The 19,488-nt window shown below is 41.1% G+C and overlaps 2 protein-coding genes across 3 annotated transcripts; both read left to right on the forward strand.

The window, feature by feature from the left end:
• Nucleotides 1-383: 383 nt before the first annotated feature.
• On the forward strand, nucleotides 384-7,621 carry LOC131878433 (sulfhydryl oxidase 2-like). 2 transcript variants are annotated; one of them, XM_059224408.1, is made up of 8 exons: nucleotides 384-1,023; nucleotides 1,312-1,567; nucleotides 2,712-2,960; nucleotides 3,026-3,174; nucleotides 3,239-3,658; nucleotides 3,727-3,903; nucleotides 4,745-4,957; nucleotides 7,395-7,621. In XM_059224408.1, exons 1-8 carry the CDS (start codon nucleotides 723-725, stop codon nucleotides 7,463-7,465), a joined length of 1,836 nt encoding a protein of 611 aa, XP_059080391.1. In that variant the 5' UTR covers nucleotides 384-722; the 3' UTR covers nucleotides 7,466-7,621. The 2 variants fall into 2 exon arrangements, with proteins under 2 accessions (XP_059080391.1, XP_059080390.1); XM_059224407.1 differs by having other exon boundaries at nucleotides 385-1,023; nucleotides 7,445-7,621.
• Nucleotides 7,622-8,563: 942 nt separating this feature from the next.
• Nucleotides 8,564-9,742, forward strand: LOC131878438 (uncharacterized). Its single transcript, XM_059224413.1, has 2 exons — nucleotides 8,564-8,891; nucleotides 8,971-9,742. Exons 1-2 carry the CDS (start codon nucleotides 8,826-8,828, stop codon nucleotides 9,709-9,711), a joined length of 807 nt encoding a protein of 268 aa, XP_059080396.1. The 5' UTR covers nucleotides 8,564-8,825; the 3' UTR covers nucleotides 9,712-9,742.
• The last annotated feature ends 9,746 nt before the right edge of the window (nucleotides 9,743-19,488 follow it).

A 19,488-nucleotide genomic window follows, 5' to 3' on the forward strand; every position in this document is an offset into this window, starting at 1 on the left:
TCAAAGTCCCCGATCAACCCTAACTTCAAGGGTTAACAAGATCCGCCAACTCTAATTCCTTAGTCAATCAAATGATATATGAAAATAAAGTTAAGTAAAATAAGTTTCTCGTCTTGAACAATAAGGAAGTCCGCAAAAAAAGGAATTCAGAGAGGGCAAATCGTTTCCAGGGCCTCGCTCCAGGTAGTTCTACATCACAACCCTGTCAGTGCCTAGATTTAAAACAAGTTCCAATTGAATCTTCATTAAATATGACAACGTCCAAACACGTGGTGAGTACAAGGGACAAAACTCAAAATTATCATGACGTAAGTCAATAACAGTGTCGTTTAGTGAGGGAGGCCTCAGTCAAACCTCAAACAATAAATAACCAATGCCCGCCGATTGGCTGGCCACTTTTGAATTCCTATTCTCTACTTCTGATCAGCTCAAGCTGCATTCAGTCGAAGGAAGATGAGTCCCTGGCTGGGGAATAACTGTACATCAAGTCGGGAGATGAAGACATCGATACAAAACGAGTTTTGCCTGGCTGTCAGATTTCTCTCCGATTTTCCAATTGTCCATTGTTACTGCGCCAAAGCTAAGAGTTAGGGCGACGTGCACCAGACGCTAAAAAGAAAGACACTCGAGCCATTTAAAACAAATTCAAAGGAGCACCTTGCAAACGAACAAATCATCTTTCGAGAGTGAGACACACAAATTATGACCTTACGTCTTTGAACATGACACGACATCCGAGAATCCAACAAGAGAATCACTTCATTTCATTACGACCATTGTCTATGAAGATGCCATTTGTGTTGATTGGATGGTTGTTGATGGGGAATGTGGAATTGGGATTGGGAAATGAAGCTGTGTCTCTGTACTCGTCCAGTGATCAAGTGGTGGAATTAGTGGATGCCAATATGACTAATAACATCTATAATTCAAGATTCTTGTGGGTGGTGGAATTCTATTCTCATTGGTGTGGCCATTGCCAACGTTTTGCGCCAACTTGGATGATGTTGGCGGATCAGTTTGCGGGTAAGCAGATATTACATTTTAATTATGAAGTCCTCGCTTAACCTTTGAACCTTGAATCGCAAGAGTTTCATTTTCTTTTTAATCCTGTCTGTCCAAAATCGGAAGGGATCGTTTCTAAGTATTGTTTCGGTTTGGTCACGAAATTCTATACTTTCATTTTGATTGTGAATGTTCGAGAAGGACTCCTGAAGTTTGCAGATTCTTTAATTCATTTCGAGTGCCATTGCACTCAAAGTTGAGTATTTGCTTTGATGGGAGAAACATATTTTCTTCATCTTTTGTTTCCAGATTGGTCAGGTCATGTGAAGATCAGTGCCTTGAACTGCGCAGAGCAATCAGACCAATGCGCCAACTTTAACATTATGGGCACACCCACTGTCCGAATATTCCCACCTACGACGGCCCCGCCCTTTCAAGGCGTTGATGTGCACTTGCAAAATCGGAGTGATTTACTTTACCTGCGTTCAACTGTTATGTTCCATGTGGCAAAATCCCAAATGAATCAACTGTTCCCCTATCCTCTGCCCAATCTACAATACTCTCGGTAACAATTGATAACGGTCTTAAGCTCCGCACAAAATATTAGATTACTCGAGTTTAATTTCCCGCGGGTAAGGGACTGACAAAATGATAGGTAGTGTGGGTATGATTAAAATTGACACACTGTCAATCTAGATATTCTAGAATATTCTATATTCTAGAATATTCGCGGGAACTGGTTTCTCGAGTTCCCCGGAACGGCCGTTTCACTACAACACCAAAAGAATAATTTGCCAAACGCAGGACCATAAACAAAGCTATTGGCCACTTCAAAAGTACAAATCTGGGCAAGCAAATGTCCGTACCAAATAGTGGTCATTGCAAACCAAAAAGGGAAACAAAAGACACCAAAGCAGTCATCATCTCACACCATGAAATTTTTTTTGTTTTGTTTTATAAACCGCGCATTATATTATTAGGCCCTGTTCTTGCATGATTTAACCAAAACAGTTTATTTATTTACCATTTGAGCTACAAAAAATACCCAAATATAAATGAGCTTTTCAACGAAATGCAAGTGCATGTCGTCAAAAATGTCCTCTCAATCGGGCAGTGAGTGAGATGAGCAGTGAAACCTCGGTGCGTTGTTTTCTCTCTTCCTCTCGTTTATTCTTTTGTGTGTCAAAACGCGGTTTTGGTGCTTCGGGTGCGCTTTATTGATAAGGGCGCTACTTTGTTAAATGAGTACCAGGATCTGACATTATTTGCTTTTTTCTAATATGTGCCAATCTGGCAAGGATATTGTAAAAACCATAATTATTTTAGCTTTCTAGGTAGTGTGCTTCTTAATCTATTAGTATGCTGATTTAAAAAACTCTAATGTGCCATGTTCTATCGTGGGGACTGACGATTTCTGTCATACAATAGGCTATACCACTCAATTTTCTTGTCTTTAATACATTTTGAAAGCACTTTATTCACACACACTTGATCTCCAAAACATTTTGCTAGTTACAATTGGCATTTTAGCACATTTCTCGAATTTACCAAGTAGTATTTGTTCCCATACTGGGATTTAACCTTTTTCAGCGTTTTTGTTTGCAACTTAATAGACTCAAAATTTTTGTTGAGTCACTTCGTTAAAAAAGGCAAACTCCATTGAGATTTCTGCTACATTATATCAAGAGTTGATAATTTCTTGATTATAGTGCTAGATCATACTTGGAGTTGTACTCACTTATTCGCCAAGATCCTGATCGCCCAACGGTGTGCATAGTGGAAAGCGCGGATACTCCCGTATTAGGGCTTCTCGTCCTTCAATCCTTGGGGCCTAATACCTTGGAGAAAATGAACATAAGAAGATTTCATGCATCTTCTCAGGAAACATTTCAATCATACTTCACACAAATCACTCAATTTCCAGCAGTTGTTATACACTTTGGTGACTTAAAAAGAGGGTATGAACACATCAAGCAATTCGTTATTGGGTAAACGCTCTCCAATCGGTTTGTTATCTTCACAGGGAATCCGAGCAGATATTTATGCCTGATAAATGGTCTTCTATACCCGTAGCACAACAAGTGTTAGGGTTCATTTACCAACATTTACCTCAAGCTAATCGTTTTGAAGTTTTACCAATCTCTTCAACGACCTCGAGATCCGTAAGTGAAGGTGAGGTCACTAAATGTTCAGGAACAGGGTTCCCATTTTTAAAAATTAAAAATTTTCCTTCCAGAGCTGAATAACGATGACGTGGTGTACGCAACCGATCTGGAGAAAGCCATTGAATACGCGATTACTCAAGAGATTGCCAACCATCCCGTTTTGACGGAGGCACATCTAACCACGATTGGCTGGTTCTTGGATGTGATCATCCGTTATCTTCCTCTTAGGGCCGAGGTGAAACTATTTCTTACTCAACTTCGAGACTGGCCATCTCAATTGCAATTGAAATCCATCTCGAATGATGTCTACAAGGACAAAGTTCTCGAGTTGAAAAGGCTGTTTCGGCCTTTTCAAGGCACGCCAGATGAGTGGGCTGGATGTCGAGGTTCCAGTCCCAAGTACCGCGGATATCCGTGCTCCCTTTGGACCTTGTTCCATACTCTGACCGTCAACGCAGCGCTGAGAGATCAACACAAAGAGCCAATTGAAGGTAAAACAAAAAAGGATGGCCTTGGGCCACTTGTAAGTCTCGGTTTTTTTTAAATATTTTCGTTTAAGGTCCCACGTTGGTTGCCCGTGCCATGGTCAGTTATATCCATTATTTCTTCAGTTGCCGCCATTGTGCCGAAAACTTTGCGTCTAAAGTTAGAAGTATAGGTGCTTTACCTTCAACACCCACTGGCGCAATTTTGTGGCTCTGGAAAATTCACAACATGGGCAACAAAAAACTGGCGGGTGAGTGAGTCCTTTGTGGGTGTTGATGAAATGGAATATAATGGCAGTTTGTTTCGTGCATGTTAGAAAAAAGCTAAGGCCTAATCGGGTCGGAAGTTCATTTGTCTGCACAAGTCATTACTTCAGGACTGTAGCTCAAAAAGTAGTCAATTAGATCAGAGTTGGCCCTTGAGCGGGATAAGACCACAAGGTCACTACACACAAGGTCTGAACTGAAATTCGTCCGAGTAAAGTTCATGGGAGTATTTGCTATAGCTAGGGAAACCAAGATACGCAAATATCCTGTGGGTGCTATTTACAAGAGTAGTTTACAAACCAATATGTTATAATTTAAAGAAAACCTTTTTTTAATTTCAATTACTTTGTACTTATTTCCTGTCATTTGTTTTGGGTCTTTGAGCATATTGCCGTAAAATTAGAGGAATAATTGTCTGTTGAGCTCTTCACAAAATTTACTGAAAGTTGTCTTAATTGAATTCAAGGAAAATTGCTTTTTATAAAAGACGTAAATTGTACGTACTTTTATGATCTTCATTTTCAACTTGCTTTATCTTACGAGGTCGTAGGTTAGTTTTTTAGCATGACCTTTCCAACTATGATCCAACAATCCATTTTATCACCAAAGATGAATGCCAATGAGCCACTGAGCTCAAAAATAGCTTTGTGTTCTGAAGTTAAAATACACAAAGTCTCTTACTTCACACGCAATGATACCTAAAGCACTTCATATCTTCTACGTACAAACTCTGAATGACCCGTGACATGTTGGCTGCTGAGGCACAGGACAAACTTTGCACTCAAGTGCACTGTAAGATAAGTATCTTTTCTTTGCTCTTGCCAGGCGATTTGACAGAGGATCCAGCTCATCCCAAGATCGAATGGCCTTCTCCGGCTCTTTGTCCCGATTGCCGGGCCCCCCCGGTAAGTCCATCCAATGAAGTGGGACAAGGCGGCACCTTGTGGAATCTTGACAAAACAGCTGACTACCTGATCAAAGTCTACCGCGAGGAGAATATTATTCCGAACAAGTTCTACGCGAGCGGTTTGCTTCGAGGTAATTTTACCCCAAGACAAGGCTAGCACTAAACGAATTCCTTTCCCCGAGATCAATGATGTCCTTCATCGCCGTCTCATGTACTATGTACAGTGTTTTCTTGTTTGTCTTGTCAGCTTTATACTTGGCTTCTCTGTGTCTAACACATAATACTTAGCAAATAAATTTTAGAGCATATATGTGTAATGCACAGGCATTATTTGTGCTAAATTGTTTTTGTCTGGGATGTTGTGGTCTTGATCGTTTTAATGTGTCTTGTCCTTCAGGAGTTGGGGTTATTTTTATTGGCGAGGGGTTATTTCTGGTTCCAGGATAATCCGACACAGGAGATGTCGACTCATTTGAGAACTCGACATGTCGGAAAACTCGACCCATCAGAAAAGTCGACACACCAGAAATTTCGACACATTGGTACAGATGACAGATTGTAAATCCTTCAATTTTCAAATATTTCACGTACTATTTTGTGGCTTTTTTTAATTGCGAGAAGTTTGCCATTGGATATATGTTTATACTGTACAAATATTTTTCACTCTTGGTGATTAGGTCCCATTCTGGGTTCAGATGATAAGACCATTGTGCTTGATACTATGACGAGCCTTCATGAAGTAGAAACATTTTTATGCAGGGCAAGGATGCCAGTATCAAGAGGTGCACATGACGCTTGATGCAACTAGGGGTCGGAAAAATAGTTGGTGATTATATTCAAGATAGTTGTTTTAAGGTTACGAAAAGCAGCCAAAATAAGTTCGGAAAACGTAAAAATAAGTTAAGAAAACGTGAATTTTTTTTTCTTGTTCGGATATTTCAGTATTAGTATGGTATTTAAGGTAAAAATTGCTTGACTAATATTTTTCACCATCTTCTTGCTGTTTGGGCTCAGTACAACCCTAGATCTTTGACCTCAGCCTGGTCTGTTGTGAAGGGATTCCATGAAGTTCTCCACTCATCAATTTTTCAAGATTGAACGCTGAAAGCTTCACCGACTTCCCTCGGCCTCTTGCCAGTCTTGAGTAGGCCCCTAGTGTTGATTCTAACCTCAAGACTGAAATCACTTACATTTTTGAATATTGTTTTTGTGGCAAACAATGGGACGGTTCCTAATCACTTTTAGGCTCAAATTAGATCATTTACCTTGCGGGGGTTTAATATCAAACAAATCTTTCAAAGAGGATAAACATTATCAGACAGAGCCAAGTTAGCCCTGATATTCTTTCTACCCTGCCTTTCTCCTGAATTTTGTCTGAACATGATCAAAACCTTGCAATTTCCCCGAAAATCCTCAGTTCTAGGTTATTTTATGGTTGAAATTCATGACATAGCTTTTTAGCCCAAAAATGCCCAAAGTAGCTGAAAAGCGAATTTGACCTAAAATATTATCTTACTCCTAGTGATAACAGGATTATAGCTCTCTCTCTCTAAACGGATGCTTCCATGCGGAATGACTTGGAAAGAAAGAAATCGATCAACTTAAATGAAATTTGGACTTTGTTTAGTATAAAAGACCTCAATTTACTCGAAAGATTCTGATAAACTCGAAGAGAGTAACAGGCCTATAGTTTTAGCATTAGATGATTTTTGAAAATGATAAATGGGGATGCGTTTTGCCTTCATATGAAACTAGCCTTCTACTTGTTTTTTTTTATTAATTTGTCTTTGCAATAGTTAGATTACAACATAAGTTACCGCTTTAAGAGCTTGAATAAGCGAACCTGCGATCATTCCCGAGAGTGAGGTAATAATTGATTATGCCAATGCTGATTAAACCTCAATTAGGACAACCATCAAGAGATAGCAAGCCGGGCGAGAGAGCTGCCTTCTGACTCCGTAACAAACAAAACAAAAGCCTCCCCTTTTTCCCAATTTTCCCTACTCGAGATCTTACGCAAATAATTTTATACTTTTCGCATACTTTTGCCCAATTTGTTACGTCTTCTAGAACGGCACTATGCACTATGCACAATGATAAAAATAATGGCATCTTATTGCAACTCTTGGTCATATCATGGCGTAAAGATATATGTAAAAGATGGTGCGTAGGCATTATACAAACATTGTCAAACATATAAAGTGTTTGGTTTCTGAATTTGTTCAGATTACTTTAACATTTTAAACCATCAATAAGTCAGGACCTTTCTGCTTTGTCTCTAAATTATTAACAACTGGTAAATAATCAATGTTTCTCATTCCATTTACAATCGCCTTGAAGAGGTGTGCTCAAGTTTCAATACCTTTCGACTATTATTATCACTTATCAAGAGATCCTTGGAGATATGCAGATGTGTCAAGTTTTCTAATGTTTTGAAATTTTTGACAAATCAAGCTTTCCTGTATCGATTTATTTTGTCCGACGTGAAGTGTTTCCTGTTGTGCCGATTTGCCCTGTGACCGCAATTTCTGAATCAAACTTGATCTAATGTGATTTTTTTCCTTTTAGCATCGAGCCTAAATTATGTGTTTCTATTGGCTTTTCATTTTCTTCTACAGAAGAAAGGATTTCAATGGTGAAGGATCTGCTGTCTAATTTGGTATCGGATTTCAATTCGTCCCAAATCAACAACAATATCACTATTGACGAGCTTTTGGAGAAGATCAACATACCGCAATTCTGCCAGAATGTCTATGATAAGGTTTGATGAAAATAAAAGCAAGAGCTGCATCAAAGCTGAATTGTCAGAATCAACAACATACATCGGAATCAGTGTCAAACATATCAAAGCAACCAATGCATCTTAACAATCGCAATGCTAGAAATATTGATTGATTTATCAGTATTGTTGAAGACATAACACTAGATGTAGGTGTCATCAAAGTGATCGCTTGCTCATATTTTTCAATGGAGTCTTCGATTCTACACACTACTTAAAACTCGGGAACCGGACATTGTTTGACTTACCAAGAAATGTCTTTATTTATACTTTCCAAGTATGACATGATTCTTCACAGCTAATTGGCCTTCAATTGCCAATCAAGATTTTAGGGGTGTAAGAATCTAGCAAATAAAATTGTAGGCCTAAGAAGGCCTGTATATGACAATTGACACGGTTTCAAGTTTATTTTCTACATTTTTTTCCAGTTGCTACGGTTTACACAAAAAGGGACAAAAAGTGAACGAATTTAGATGGTTAGTTTAGATCCATCGCTTTTTTTGCACCCCAAGGAGGATTTTTTATCATCAGAAATGTGATTTGTTCTTTTCAATGAATTTAAAGTGGCTGTATTTGATTAGTATCTGTATTTGATTCACATTTAAAGTTCCAACCAAAAATCAAGCTGTAACATCTGCAAAGTAAGGCCAATTAATGACATGGATAAATATTTGTTTAAGTGGTATTGTATGTCAATTGAAATATCAGATTGAAATCAGAGCATAGTAGTTTTGATGTTAAAAATCAACGGTATCCTCAAATGAGCTACGAGGACATGTAGATTATACAATCCACATATACTAAATGTACAGTGATATAGATACTACGAAATAACTTGGAAGTAGGGTTTCAGAAATATAAGTAGGTAGTGCAATATCTGTAATTAAAGGCATGTTATGGAATGCTGGCTATATTTTTACCAAATCGGGCAATTGGCCTGTGAAACACATCAATTCCTGACCAAAGCAGAGCTTTGCTGAGACCAGAATGATAAGGGAAATTTCTTTGGTTGATTGGTCGGTTAGGTGTTACGGTGTTACATAATACGAAATGGCGTGACTCCAAATGGTCAGGCATGTCAACCGGGCGCTCGATCTTGTTTTCCTTTGAACGAGTGGTCTAGTTCTTTTTAATACGTAACTTTCGGGGGCTGACCAGACAGACCATCAAACGGATGAGAAAACGGGCCTGTTTCAATCCAGACGGGTATATATACATAGATGCCATGCTATGGAAAGGTTATAACTGTCAGCCAACTCTCCACGTTCACAATGAAAGCATTTGCCGTAAGTTATGAGAGAGAAAGAAACAATGATTTGAAGAATCAAACTATGTTTTAGCATAATATGCATACATTTGCAATAGGTCGCCCTCCTCGCCGCCGTGGCTCACGCTCAAGAGCCGTACTACTACAAATGGAGCCCTGAAACACCCGTGGCCCCCGCATTCAAGTTCCCGGAAAACATCCCTGTGCCTTTCCCCGAAACCAATGAGCCCGAGGGAAACGCCGGCTACCAGTACCAATATACTCCAAACCAGCCCAATGCCCGACCTTTCAAGGCTCCTGAGGACTATACCCCCGTGGACTTCAAGTACCAATATGTCAGCAAGCCTGGGGATAGCTTCAAGTACAATTACAAGCCCGCCCCTGGGGAGTTCGACTTTACCTATGTCCCTGGACCCAACATGATGAACCTGAGCCCCGAGGAAATCGAGGCCAAATCTGCCGGTGTAGCCACCAATGTGCGAGATGTGGCTGCCCTGTTGTCCACTGTCAAATCGGACGATATCAAGGCCATCACAGGTGAATTAGGCTTTGGCCAAGACTTTGACTTGACTGGCGTGTCGGCCGGCATCAACAAGATAGGGGACTTCATCGAGAATGGTGGTAAAGCCGGCGCCAAAATTGCCGCCGACATTGGACCTCAACCTCAAGTGCCCGTGGCTCCCGTGGCTCCCATCCAACCCGTGAATCCTCTCCCTGAGCCTGTTCCAGTGGCAACTTATGCCGCCCACCAATCCGGCTCTCCTTTGGCCATTCAAGGCTCTTATTTGGCTGGTTACCCTGTGCCTGTCCAGACCCCTCTTGTTTACTACGGATACTGATCAGAATGCCAAATAAACCAATACCAACGTATTCAAATTTTCTTGTAAATCTTTAACAAAAAGGGAAGAGGCGTCTTGTTCTGGTTATTGCATGAAAAGAGTCGCCGGTTGTGATTTCCTCCCCGACCTGTCTGAAGGAAAAAGAATAATCATAGATCTTTCCCGCGGCTCTACGTCAAATTAATGTGTAAAATGATTCGATTCATCAATCGTACATAGAGAGATATATAGAGGATATAAAGATATGTATAATAATAAATTGATTAGTGCGATAAATTAGTGTGACCAGAATGTGATATGTGTAACAGAGACGATCAAAATTAGTTCAGAGCATAAGGAAACACTGAAGCGGTTTAATGCAGGCAGTATAAATAAAAAAAGGCGCTAATCCGCACACAAATACTGAGGAACTAAATGATACCGAACACGAAAAAAAGTAAAGAAAATTGAAAATATGAAACGGATAGCGCCAATGAAGTCGTTTAATGACTAGTATATTGGGAGTATGAGTCTGTTTAAAAGAACGCCAGTTCTTCACTTAGAATCAATTCGAATTTTGTAGTATACTTGAATTTTAGAACAGTTTTAAGGTGCATTACATAGTTTTAGGGGCACGTTACCACATTCAAAGATCAACCCTTCAAACAAGGCTAGGGCGGTCTGCCTACTCAAATTCTTTTGGAAACCAAATTCAGGGCGGTAGTAACGAATTTACAAGAAATGAAAAAAACCCTTATTCGTTTTTCGAAAAGGAAAAGTAAGTCGATTCCCTCTCAAAATGGTGAGATTGTAAACACTCTCAAAATTACTTGTTGATCGTTCCTTTTTTCGACCCTTAGGGCGACGTCTAGTTTTTTTTCTCTTCAAGCAATCCAAGAGAAAAAGTAAAAACTTTCAGGCAATCTTCCGGGATAATGCAAGATGCCGAAAGAATGAAATGACTATCAATGATTGTGAACGTGACAAGATCAACATCAGGCCAGACTCCATTGAAATGTATGAACTTTTAAGGTCAAGTCAGATCAATCTATAAACACGCGCTTCTAAGCAAATGGTAGCTCTTATTTGGATCATACTTTTGGCTCTGAGGGCATTGAAGTTATCGATAAGTTCATATCGAACCATAAGCGACATGCATATACGTGTGTGTACGTAAGCTTTGAATCGGTTATGAGTTGTGGACAGGGCATTAGTTGTTCCTCAATAAAAGGAACGGAATGCAGTTCCAATTACTTTGGCCAAAACGTAATTCATTACACAACCATTACTCGCCAAAAAGTTTAATAGTGTTCCTCGTTACAATTACTTTTCCTAAAATTTAGATGGGCAAAATAGCATATCCATATGTCACAGTGAGAAAAAGAATAGAGTAAGAACACATTTAAAAAGCAACAAAATCGTTCAAGCCACGCTTTCACCTTTTATGATTTTAGATATTTTCAAAGTATGACACATTATGCTGAAAAAGTGACATGGGCCGGATCAACCGATAAAGAGCCAGTACAAACAGGCTTGGCCCGCTCATTCTTCACTGAAAGTCTTTGCTCCTCTCATTGGTGCAATTTAACACTTTCTTGTTTAAACATATGCACTTCTGCCATGTCCAATGACATCTAGAAGTATGGACTGTATAGACTGTGAGCGGGTTTTCTGCAAAAATCGGCCTGCTTTGGCTCTTTTCAAAATTGAGTATATAAGACAAAACAACTTTTTTTACAATTTTTGCAATAAAAACCACAAGTGTAGCATTGACTTGTAAATATTTTTGCCTCAAAGTTATGGTACAAAGAAAGATTCAGCTCACTGAGGCGGCCAATGGCTTAGATTTTGCAAAGTCATTCCACTATGATTTTGATATTATGTCATAAGTTGTAGATTTTGGATACAAATATGGCCAGGTTCATTTATTTGGGCAGATCTTTTGATCACATCAATTTCCAATTTTTTTTTGCGTGGATGGTTCAGGCGGTTCGCAAATCTCTCATCCATTTTGAGTCCATATCTCTAGAAGTCCACGCCTTTCCAAAAGGTTGTTTTGTATTTCATCCAGATGTTTGTTTTGGGGAGGGACAAACTTGAGCAAAATTGGAGAACATAACTCGAACATGTCTCCAACATTAATGAAAGTGGTTTCTGAACTCTTGTGTTTTTTACAAATATCAACAGTTATTTTTCCCATTCGCAACGACTATGATTTTGAAACCAGCGGTCTCTTTGAGCCCGGTTTGGACGCTTACATAGCATTCCATATAGATTCAGCTTTTACTTTCCAACAAAGTAAAAATCAACGACAAATGATAGTGACTACCTCTGACTGGCTTTTAGAGGATATCGTCCCCTATCAAAACGGATTTGGATCCGATCATTGGTTGATCCCGTCAGTTTGGACGAATAAGCTTTCGAGCCGTGGTATTCTCGTTCCTCTAAATTCCAGGGTTTATTTTTACACCAAGAATTGGACCATCTCTGAAATTTATCAAGTCAAAGGCGGTCCTTTCGAGAAGAACGATATTTTCCAATGGAACGAAACCAATGAGACTTTGGAAGCACTGACAAAGCAAAGCTTTTTGGAACGTCGGTCAAACTTAAGTGGAACACACATTCTTGCCATCACTAAATCATGGGGTAACTTGTGCCGTATTACTTTCAATGAAGAGGGTGAACATGAGTTTACGGGTTTGTACCACAAAATTTTCCAAGCAATGGCTGGGTTGGGAGGATTTTCATATACTTTATTGGATTACTCCAAAGAAGCTTTTGGAACCATCTTGACCAACGGATCTTTCTCTGGCATTGGTGGAAGAATTCAAAGAGCTGAGGCTGACCTTGGAGTCTATGGATTTGCTATGCTCCGGAAAAGAGCTCCTTTTTTCGAAATGACTCAAATTTATCACATGAAATTCAAGGTGATTTTGAAATATCCTCCTTTTGGGCCAACTCATGAACATCTAGCCTATTATAAAATGTTTACAACGTCTTCATGGCTTTGGATTGGGATTTTTCTTGGTTTGTCATTGCTCATAGGACAACTCATTTTCAAAGATCTAACCACATTCTCAAACCAACTGGCTTTCGTTGCCACGACCTTTTGCCAACAAACCACTCCAATATCAACAGTTACAGCATCTCAGAGATTATTTTGGATCTCATTAGCCTGTGTTGGACCCTTTTTCTTCACTTTCTATTCATGCATGTTAGTTTCAAACTTTACAGGAATACCACCAGTCTTAAGAATTGACACCTACAAAGACATTTTCGATCTCGGATACCAGTTGTCAGAATGGAAAGACGGCAATGTTTATGAGGAGACCCTGGTTTGTTCAACAGATCCATTTGTGATTGCTCTAGCAAGAGATTCTCGACCTCATGAAAGTTACGAAGAGGCTTTGGAATGGATTCGTGAGGATCCCAAATTGGTAGTTATTGCTAGCGAAGAATTCTTTGGCGACAAAAATGTATATATTGGAGAATTTCAAGATGGGCTGAATTTACCGATGGCATTTAATTTTCCACTGGGCTCAGAATTTGCCGAAGTGTTTGGATACTATGCCCTTAGAGTCTTTGAAATGGGTATAAAAGATTTTGAATGGAAAAAATGCACAAACAAGAGGACCGAAATGAGGGATGTTCCCGAACCTAGCATTGTACCAATTGACTGGAGTCTTTTAAAGATTCCTGTTTCCTTTCTTTTCTGTGGAATATCTCTTTCAGTGGTTATTGCTTTGGGGGAAAGTATGTCATGCTTCAAACACCAATTTTTTACATGAAAACAATTTTTTTGGTTGGTTGTTTAAAAAACCTCATTATTTAGGGCAAAAGCGCCTATTCAACTTTTCGCAAGGTCCAACTTCAACGGCATCACACTTTCAATTCGATTTTTTTTTATTTGCTCGCCCCCATTACCGACGAACAATTGATGAAGTAAGCGAAGAAACCAAAATGAATTTGAATTAAAGTAAGTACAACATTATTTCAATACAACATCAATAACAAAAAGTTTGAAGAAAAAACTATTCAAAACTTTTGCCTTCATTTACGAGCAAATATGATCATACCATCATCCAAGTTAACCCAGATTGCAAGCATTTACAAAAAAAATCGTCATTCGAAATAAAATGATTCTAATGATTTCCCTTTGAACTCCTTCACTATTTTTCATTTTGAGAACGGCTTCTTTAAAAGTGAAAGGTTTCATTGAGTGAAAGATGACAGTATCGAGTGTTTTCCTCTGAAGTGAATACGGGAGGCCTATTGAACTATCGGTATTACGAGGCAGTTATCCAGGTACTAGTGTCCTTGAGTTACCTAGCCCTGCCCACAGAGACCAGTGAAACGTTTTTTTGCCGTTGAGTGTAAATTCCAGAAGGGTGTCAAAACAAGTTTTCCTTGTAGTAGAGGCTCCTTGCCACAAGTACCTTGACTTGCTGCTCGACGTTGCAGACTTTTGAATGGGTTGTCTAAGCACCAGTTGACCCAACAAGAAAGGTCATTACTGCGACGAAAACTAGTTTACGACCGTTTGAAATCTATCCTTAACGGTAAAAAAAATAGCTATTTATTCAATTGCGGGGGGGGGTATGCTCTGCGTGGAGCTTATAAAACTGAGGCTTAAAGAAAGTCGACAAGGTCAAGGTGTTGATCGGCTTTTTGAGATCCAAACATAGCAGAGTAAGAATCGAATTTGTTGCTTTTTTACAGGTGCTGAATCGGTAACAATAAACAAATGCTACTCAATCAGCCATTCAGCTGTCACCCACGTCCTCTGAAAACGAGTCCGCCTGGCTAGCTCTCACACACAATCTCTAGGCCTTGCTTCCTCTACGATCCGAACTTGAAAAAACTGCATGCAAAGACACAGTTTTCTTTTACAAGAACCGGTTTTCAAGGTATAAATTTCCCTCAAAAAGACCAACATCACAGTCAACTCACACCATCTGCTCATTGAATTTTCAATAATCGCATGATTTTGAGTGAGGTGCGCTCATAGAAAACCAAATAACTAGAATGCTCAAGCTCCATAGGAGTTGTACTGGATGAGCATGATTTCAAGTCAGCTGACGATGGGTGGCAAGTGACAATCACACGTCGTAAAATCTCCCTTTCCCTAATAATTGTCAGACACCGCAAGAAAAAGCCTTGGATGACTGGATCGTCCCTTTTTCTGGTGCGTCTTAGAGCGCTGTCTTTCTTTTTCCTTTATTCCATGACGTAATAGAGGAGATGCGCCAGGCATATACAAAATGAGGGCTTGTTTGGCAGTGGGCTATTAGTAAAAAAATGCAATCTTTTACCATGCCCACTGATCCATAATTCCAATTACACTATATTGGTGTTATCACTTTTCCAACCGAACATCCCATTTCAGGTATATTCAAGGACAAAGATAGAGCATCCTCCTTTGACGTCAGGATCTAGAGGAAGCACTATGCTCTCAATCCTACGCTACGGGCATCCTTATTTTTGTTGTGGTTAGGGATCTTGAGAGTCCCAGAAAAGATCAGCAATAAGTTGTTCAGCAAAAAATGCCTTGTTAAAGTTAGGCATCTTAGAGCGTATTCTGGCATTTCTCAAATTTGGTGTGCCAAATTATGTCTTTTATGTGCTTTTGCATGTGTGTCTTTTTTATCCATGCGTGTGCCACTTTATTTATCGGTGTGATGTGTAAACACTTTGGTGTGCATATTTCCGTTTTGGTGCGCCAGTTTTTATGTCGACATGCTCTTATTAATGGGTCAAGACCCAGTGGTTCAGTCCCTACCATCGAGAGCTGAGGGGTCAAATGCTCCAAAGTTGCGAAGTGCCAAATCAAGCCAAACACCAGAGACTTGGGAGCAAGAATTGCATACCACAAGTCTCTGAGGAGTGCTGAGTCAGCCCACCAAAGGTTGGAAGTGGAGAACTTGCTCCCTTCATCGGCCTTTTGCCGGATGGCCGACTTGTACAAACGTGCCAAAAAGCCCGCCACCAACTCGGAGATTCCCGTGAGTAAATTCCTCCTCCACTGCCAAGAAGTGTTTACATCAACATCGGAAACAATAGTGGAGGAAGTCCAGGGCTGCCCAGAATAACACCACCCGCTTTTGCAGCCCTTCACGGAATCCGAGATGGACGTGAAGATGAAGAGCAAAGCCCCCTCAACGTCTGGGATCTCTCCTTTCCAACTGTCACTTCTCTGGACCCAATCCCTGCCACTCCTTCAACATCTATTCAGCCTCGCCCCACATTCTTCTTTCTTCCAACCAGAGTGGATGGAGTCAGCTATCATCTTCATCTATAAGAAAGGGCCAAGGGGACATTCCAGACAATCATCAAACTATCGCCTTGGAAAACCCCCTTCATGAAGATGATGTCCACCCTACTAGCTACTCGCTTCTCCGGATTGGCCGAGGATAGGGATCTCCTTCCCCAGTTGCAATTCGGTTTCTGGAGAAGCTGCTCCACCACCTCGGCAGCTACTCTCCTTTATGAGATTGTGCATTCTAGCATCAGCAATAAGAGGAGAGTGTACGGATGCTTTGTGGATTTCTCCAAAGCATTCGATAGGATGGATCAAACGCAGTTATTCCTCAAACTCCAACTGTGGGGAGTTCCGCGTTCAATCTGTGTCCTGCTGTCCAACATCTATGCGGGACTCAGATGCTCCATTCTATCTGGTGAGGACCTATTCCCCTGTTATTTCACTTCTGTTGGCCTTCCACAGGGGGATCCACTTGAAGTGTCCACTACAGGCACACCTTTGACAGACATGATTGATATCCAAGGAATTTCTCAAGCAAGCCGTTTCTACATGGAGGTCACCATTGAAGCTTGAGATAATGATGTTAACACTTAAAGGTGTTGAAACCGAATAATTGTATTTTCGAAATTAAAGTAACATGTTGGGAGTGGAGAACAAGAACGAGGGAGAAAGGAACACTCACGAGCTAGAACAGCTACACCTCCCCGCCCAGATCCGGATTCATCGGGGGCAAAATCAAACCGGCGGAGACACCACTTGTCCTGAATGCGTAACATTAGATGAATTAGGTTCAACTTCAAGGTGTGCCGGTTTCAAGCGGTTAATATAAACCGTCAATAGTTTTAACTATGTCGGTTTCACCTTCTCCACCCAAGTCTCATTCACCAATCACCTCAAATCCACAATAACCAAGGCCAGGGCCAGGATTGGGTACGTATGTGTTGAGGAATGAAATGAGTGGATAGAGCCGGATTGGATTCGTGGAATGGATGTATATTATTGAATCATGAATGAAGGAGTGATTAGGTTGTTGAAGGGGAACAAAAGGTAGAACAATGGCGAGTAGGAGTGAGGGAGGATGAAGTGTACTTTTGGAATATGAAAGATGGCGGGATATTCAATAAAAGAGAAGGCCTCACGTCTCCCCTTGAGATGGCAGCATATTCGAAAAACAGAAACATAAAACCTATCATCAGGGGTGCTAAACAAATTGTGGCCATCTGACAAGTAACCGCATGAAGTTGATATTTGCTAGGTTGAATTTTAATTTTGGGAATCCTGACAACCGCGTGTTGAAGACTGAAGATTGAGAGTGGGATGAATCCAGATAAATCATCCATATCCCTCCCCGTGGATTGGAGAAGGACTGTAGGATGAAAGTAGGTGGCGAGCTGGGATGGGATTGAAGTGGACAATGGCGGAATGAATGGGCCGAGAATTTCCAGAAGCAGAAGACAGGTGGGAACGATATTTCCCCCGTCCACGCCAAAGACAACCGCGGGTGCAGACCAAAGCGAAACGTCCTTCCTTGTGGCATGTGTGGCAGATTTGACCGCGGGCAGAACAGTGCTCATGGGAAGAACCTCCGGGGTGAGAAGAATGGCCACATCTGAAGCATTTGCCTTGGAGAGAGGAGGGATGGTCCCAGGTGAAGTTGGATTGATCATCTCTGGAGGATGGCTCCACATTTGAATTTGTCTTGTAGGAAGATGTAGCAGCAAAGGAAGCGAATTGGGAACCAGAAAAGAATGCGGCCTTGACGGTATTGGCCAATTCCCAAGCCATGGCGGTCCGATGAAGGAGGTTGTGGCTGGGCTTGGATTGACGGAGAAATTCTTCACGCAAACGTCGGTCCGAGGTGCCAGTGACCAAACGCAGGATGTAGAAATCATCTAGAACCAGACATGAGAATTCGGCCTCCTGGCCCTCAAGTTGAAGATGGAGGTACCAGTTGCTGAAACGTTCGCCGGCCTGCTGATTGCATTGTTGTACCGCCTTTTTGGAATGGGAATGTGTTGAATGAAGATGCCTTTTAATTTCTCGAGGCATCCAGCGTCACCGAGGACGGGTGTATCATCCTTGATTTTCGTCGCCAGCATTTGTTGGAGCTTGAGCTCTAGGCATGAACAGAGATATCCATGTTGCTCGGCGACGGGGAAGTTTTTCATGTGATTTAATGAATAAAATAAGGAAAATCCAGTGTTCCAGGAACAAAACTCGGCAAGGGTGCACGACATTAATTTTTCAGGTTTCAGGGCCATGTTGAGTTTTGAGGGCGCGGGAGGAGCAAGAGATGCGGTAACTGGAGTGATAGAAGCAATCAATTTCAGTTTGAGCACGGATCTTGGCAGAGGTCCTCAGGATCTTCTCCCGAAGTTTGGACAAGTTTCCACAGAATTGATCGAGGACAGAATCCTCTTAGGCCACGGTACCAGAGTCTAAGGAATCACTGCAAGTGTTAAAGAATCCCTCCAGGTTGCCGTAAGCAGTCTCTGCATTCAAGAATAAAGCCTCTATCCTATCCACCATTGTGACGTCGGGTAATGACGAGTCAAGAGATGTCCGAAATGAAAGTCTTGTAAGCGTTGAATTGACCAAAATGTTCCTCGCCGGGAAATTGGCGATTTCTTTCCGAATCCATGGCTCACACGAAAGTTGAAGAGTCACTGAAGAAATGACACCACATTGAAAGTTGTGCTGGGCCTCGAATTACCAAATGAGGACACGAGGAAGTGAAGGTGGTCGTCCAGAATGAAGATGAAGATCCGAAGTATTGAAGTGGAGAACGGTGAAGGTTTGAAGTAGAGATGGAGAACGTAGAATTAATGCAATACTGATTGCCCCATGTTGAGGAATGAAATGAGTGGATAGAGCCGGATTGGATTCGGGGAATGGATGTATATTATTGAATCGTGAATGAAAAAGTGATTAGGTTATTGAAGGGGAACAAAAGGTAGATCAATAGGAACCATACAAATTTAAAACTGTATATCTCGTGTTCCTTCGACCAGAAATAAATAAGTCATCAATGGCGAGTATGAGGGAGGGAGGATGAAGAGTACTTTTGGAACATGAAAGATGGCAGGATAATCAATAAAAGGGAAGGCCTTACAATATGCAATTGATTTCCCATGAAGAATCTTCCCCTCCCAATAGTCCTTCCTACACCTTTGGCTTCCCAACTCCGCCCAATCCGCCCGCATATCCGGCGATGTCACTTACATTCCTCAAGCAATACCCCTGGGAGCACCAATATACCAACAATGCATGGACACATTTTCTATGTGAAACCGAGCCCCTCACCATCAGGCTGGCAAGGTTAGTGTGCAACAGTGTTGGGAACCCGACCTTTCCGTAGGTGTGTCTGGACGCAAGTTGTCCTTCCCGGTCAAGGACTTGCAAAAACCTTATTGTCCTTGGCCCGACATCCCTTCGGAGTATTGGCGGTCACGCATCTTTGTCCGGCTCCAGGCCAAATGCCATCAGCGACGGGAGTTGACAAAGGATCTGTTCAATCTAGCCCATCCACTCTACTGCAA

Source organism: Tigriopus californicus, chromosome 3 (genome assembly GCF_007210705.1).
Source record: "Tigriopus californicus strain San Diego chromosome 3, Tcal_SD_v2.1, whole genome shotgun sequence".
Classification (NCBI taxonomy): Eukaryota; Metazoa; Arthropoda; class Copepoda; order Harpacticoida; family Harpacticidae; genus Tigriopus; species Tigriopus californicus.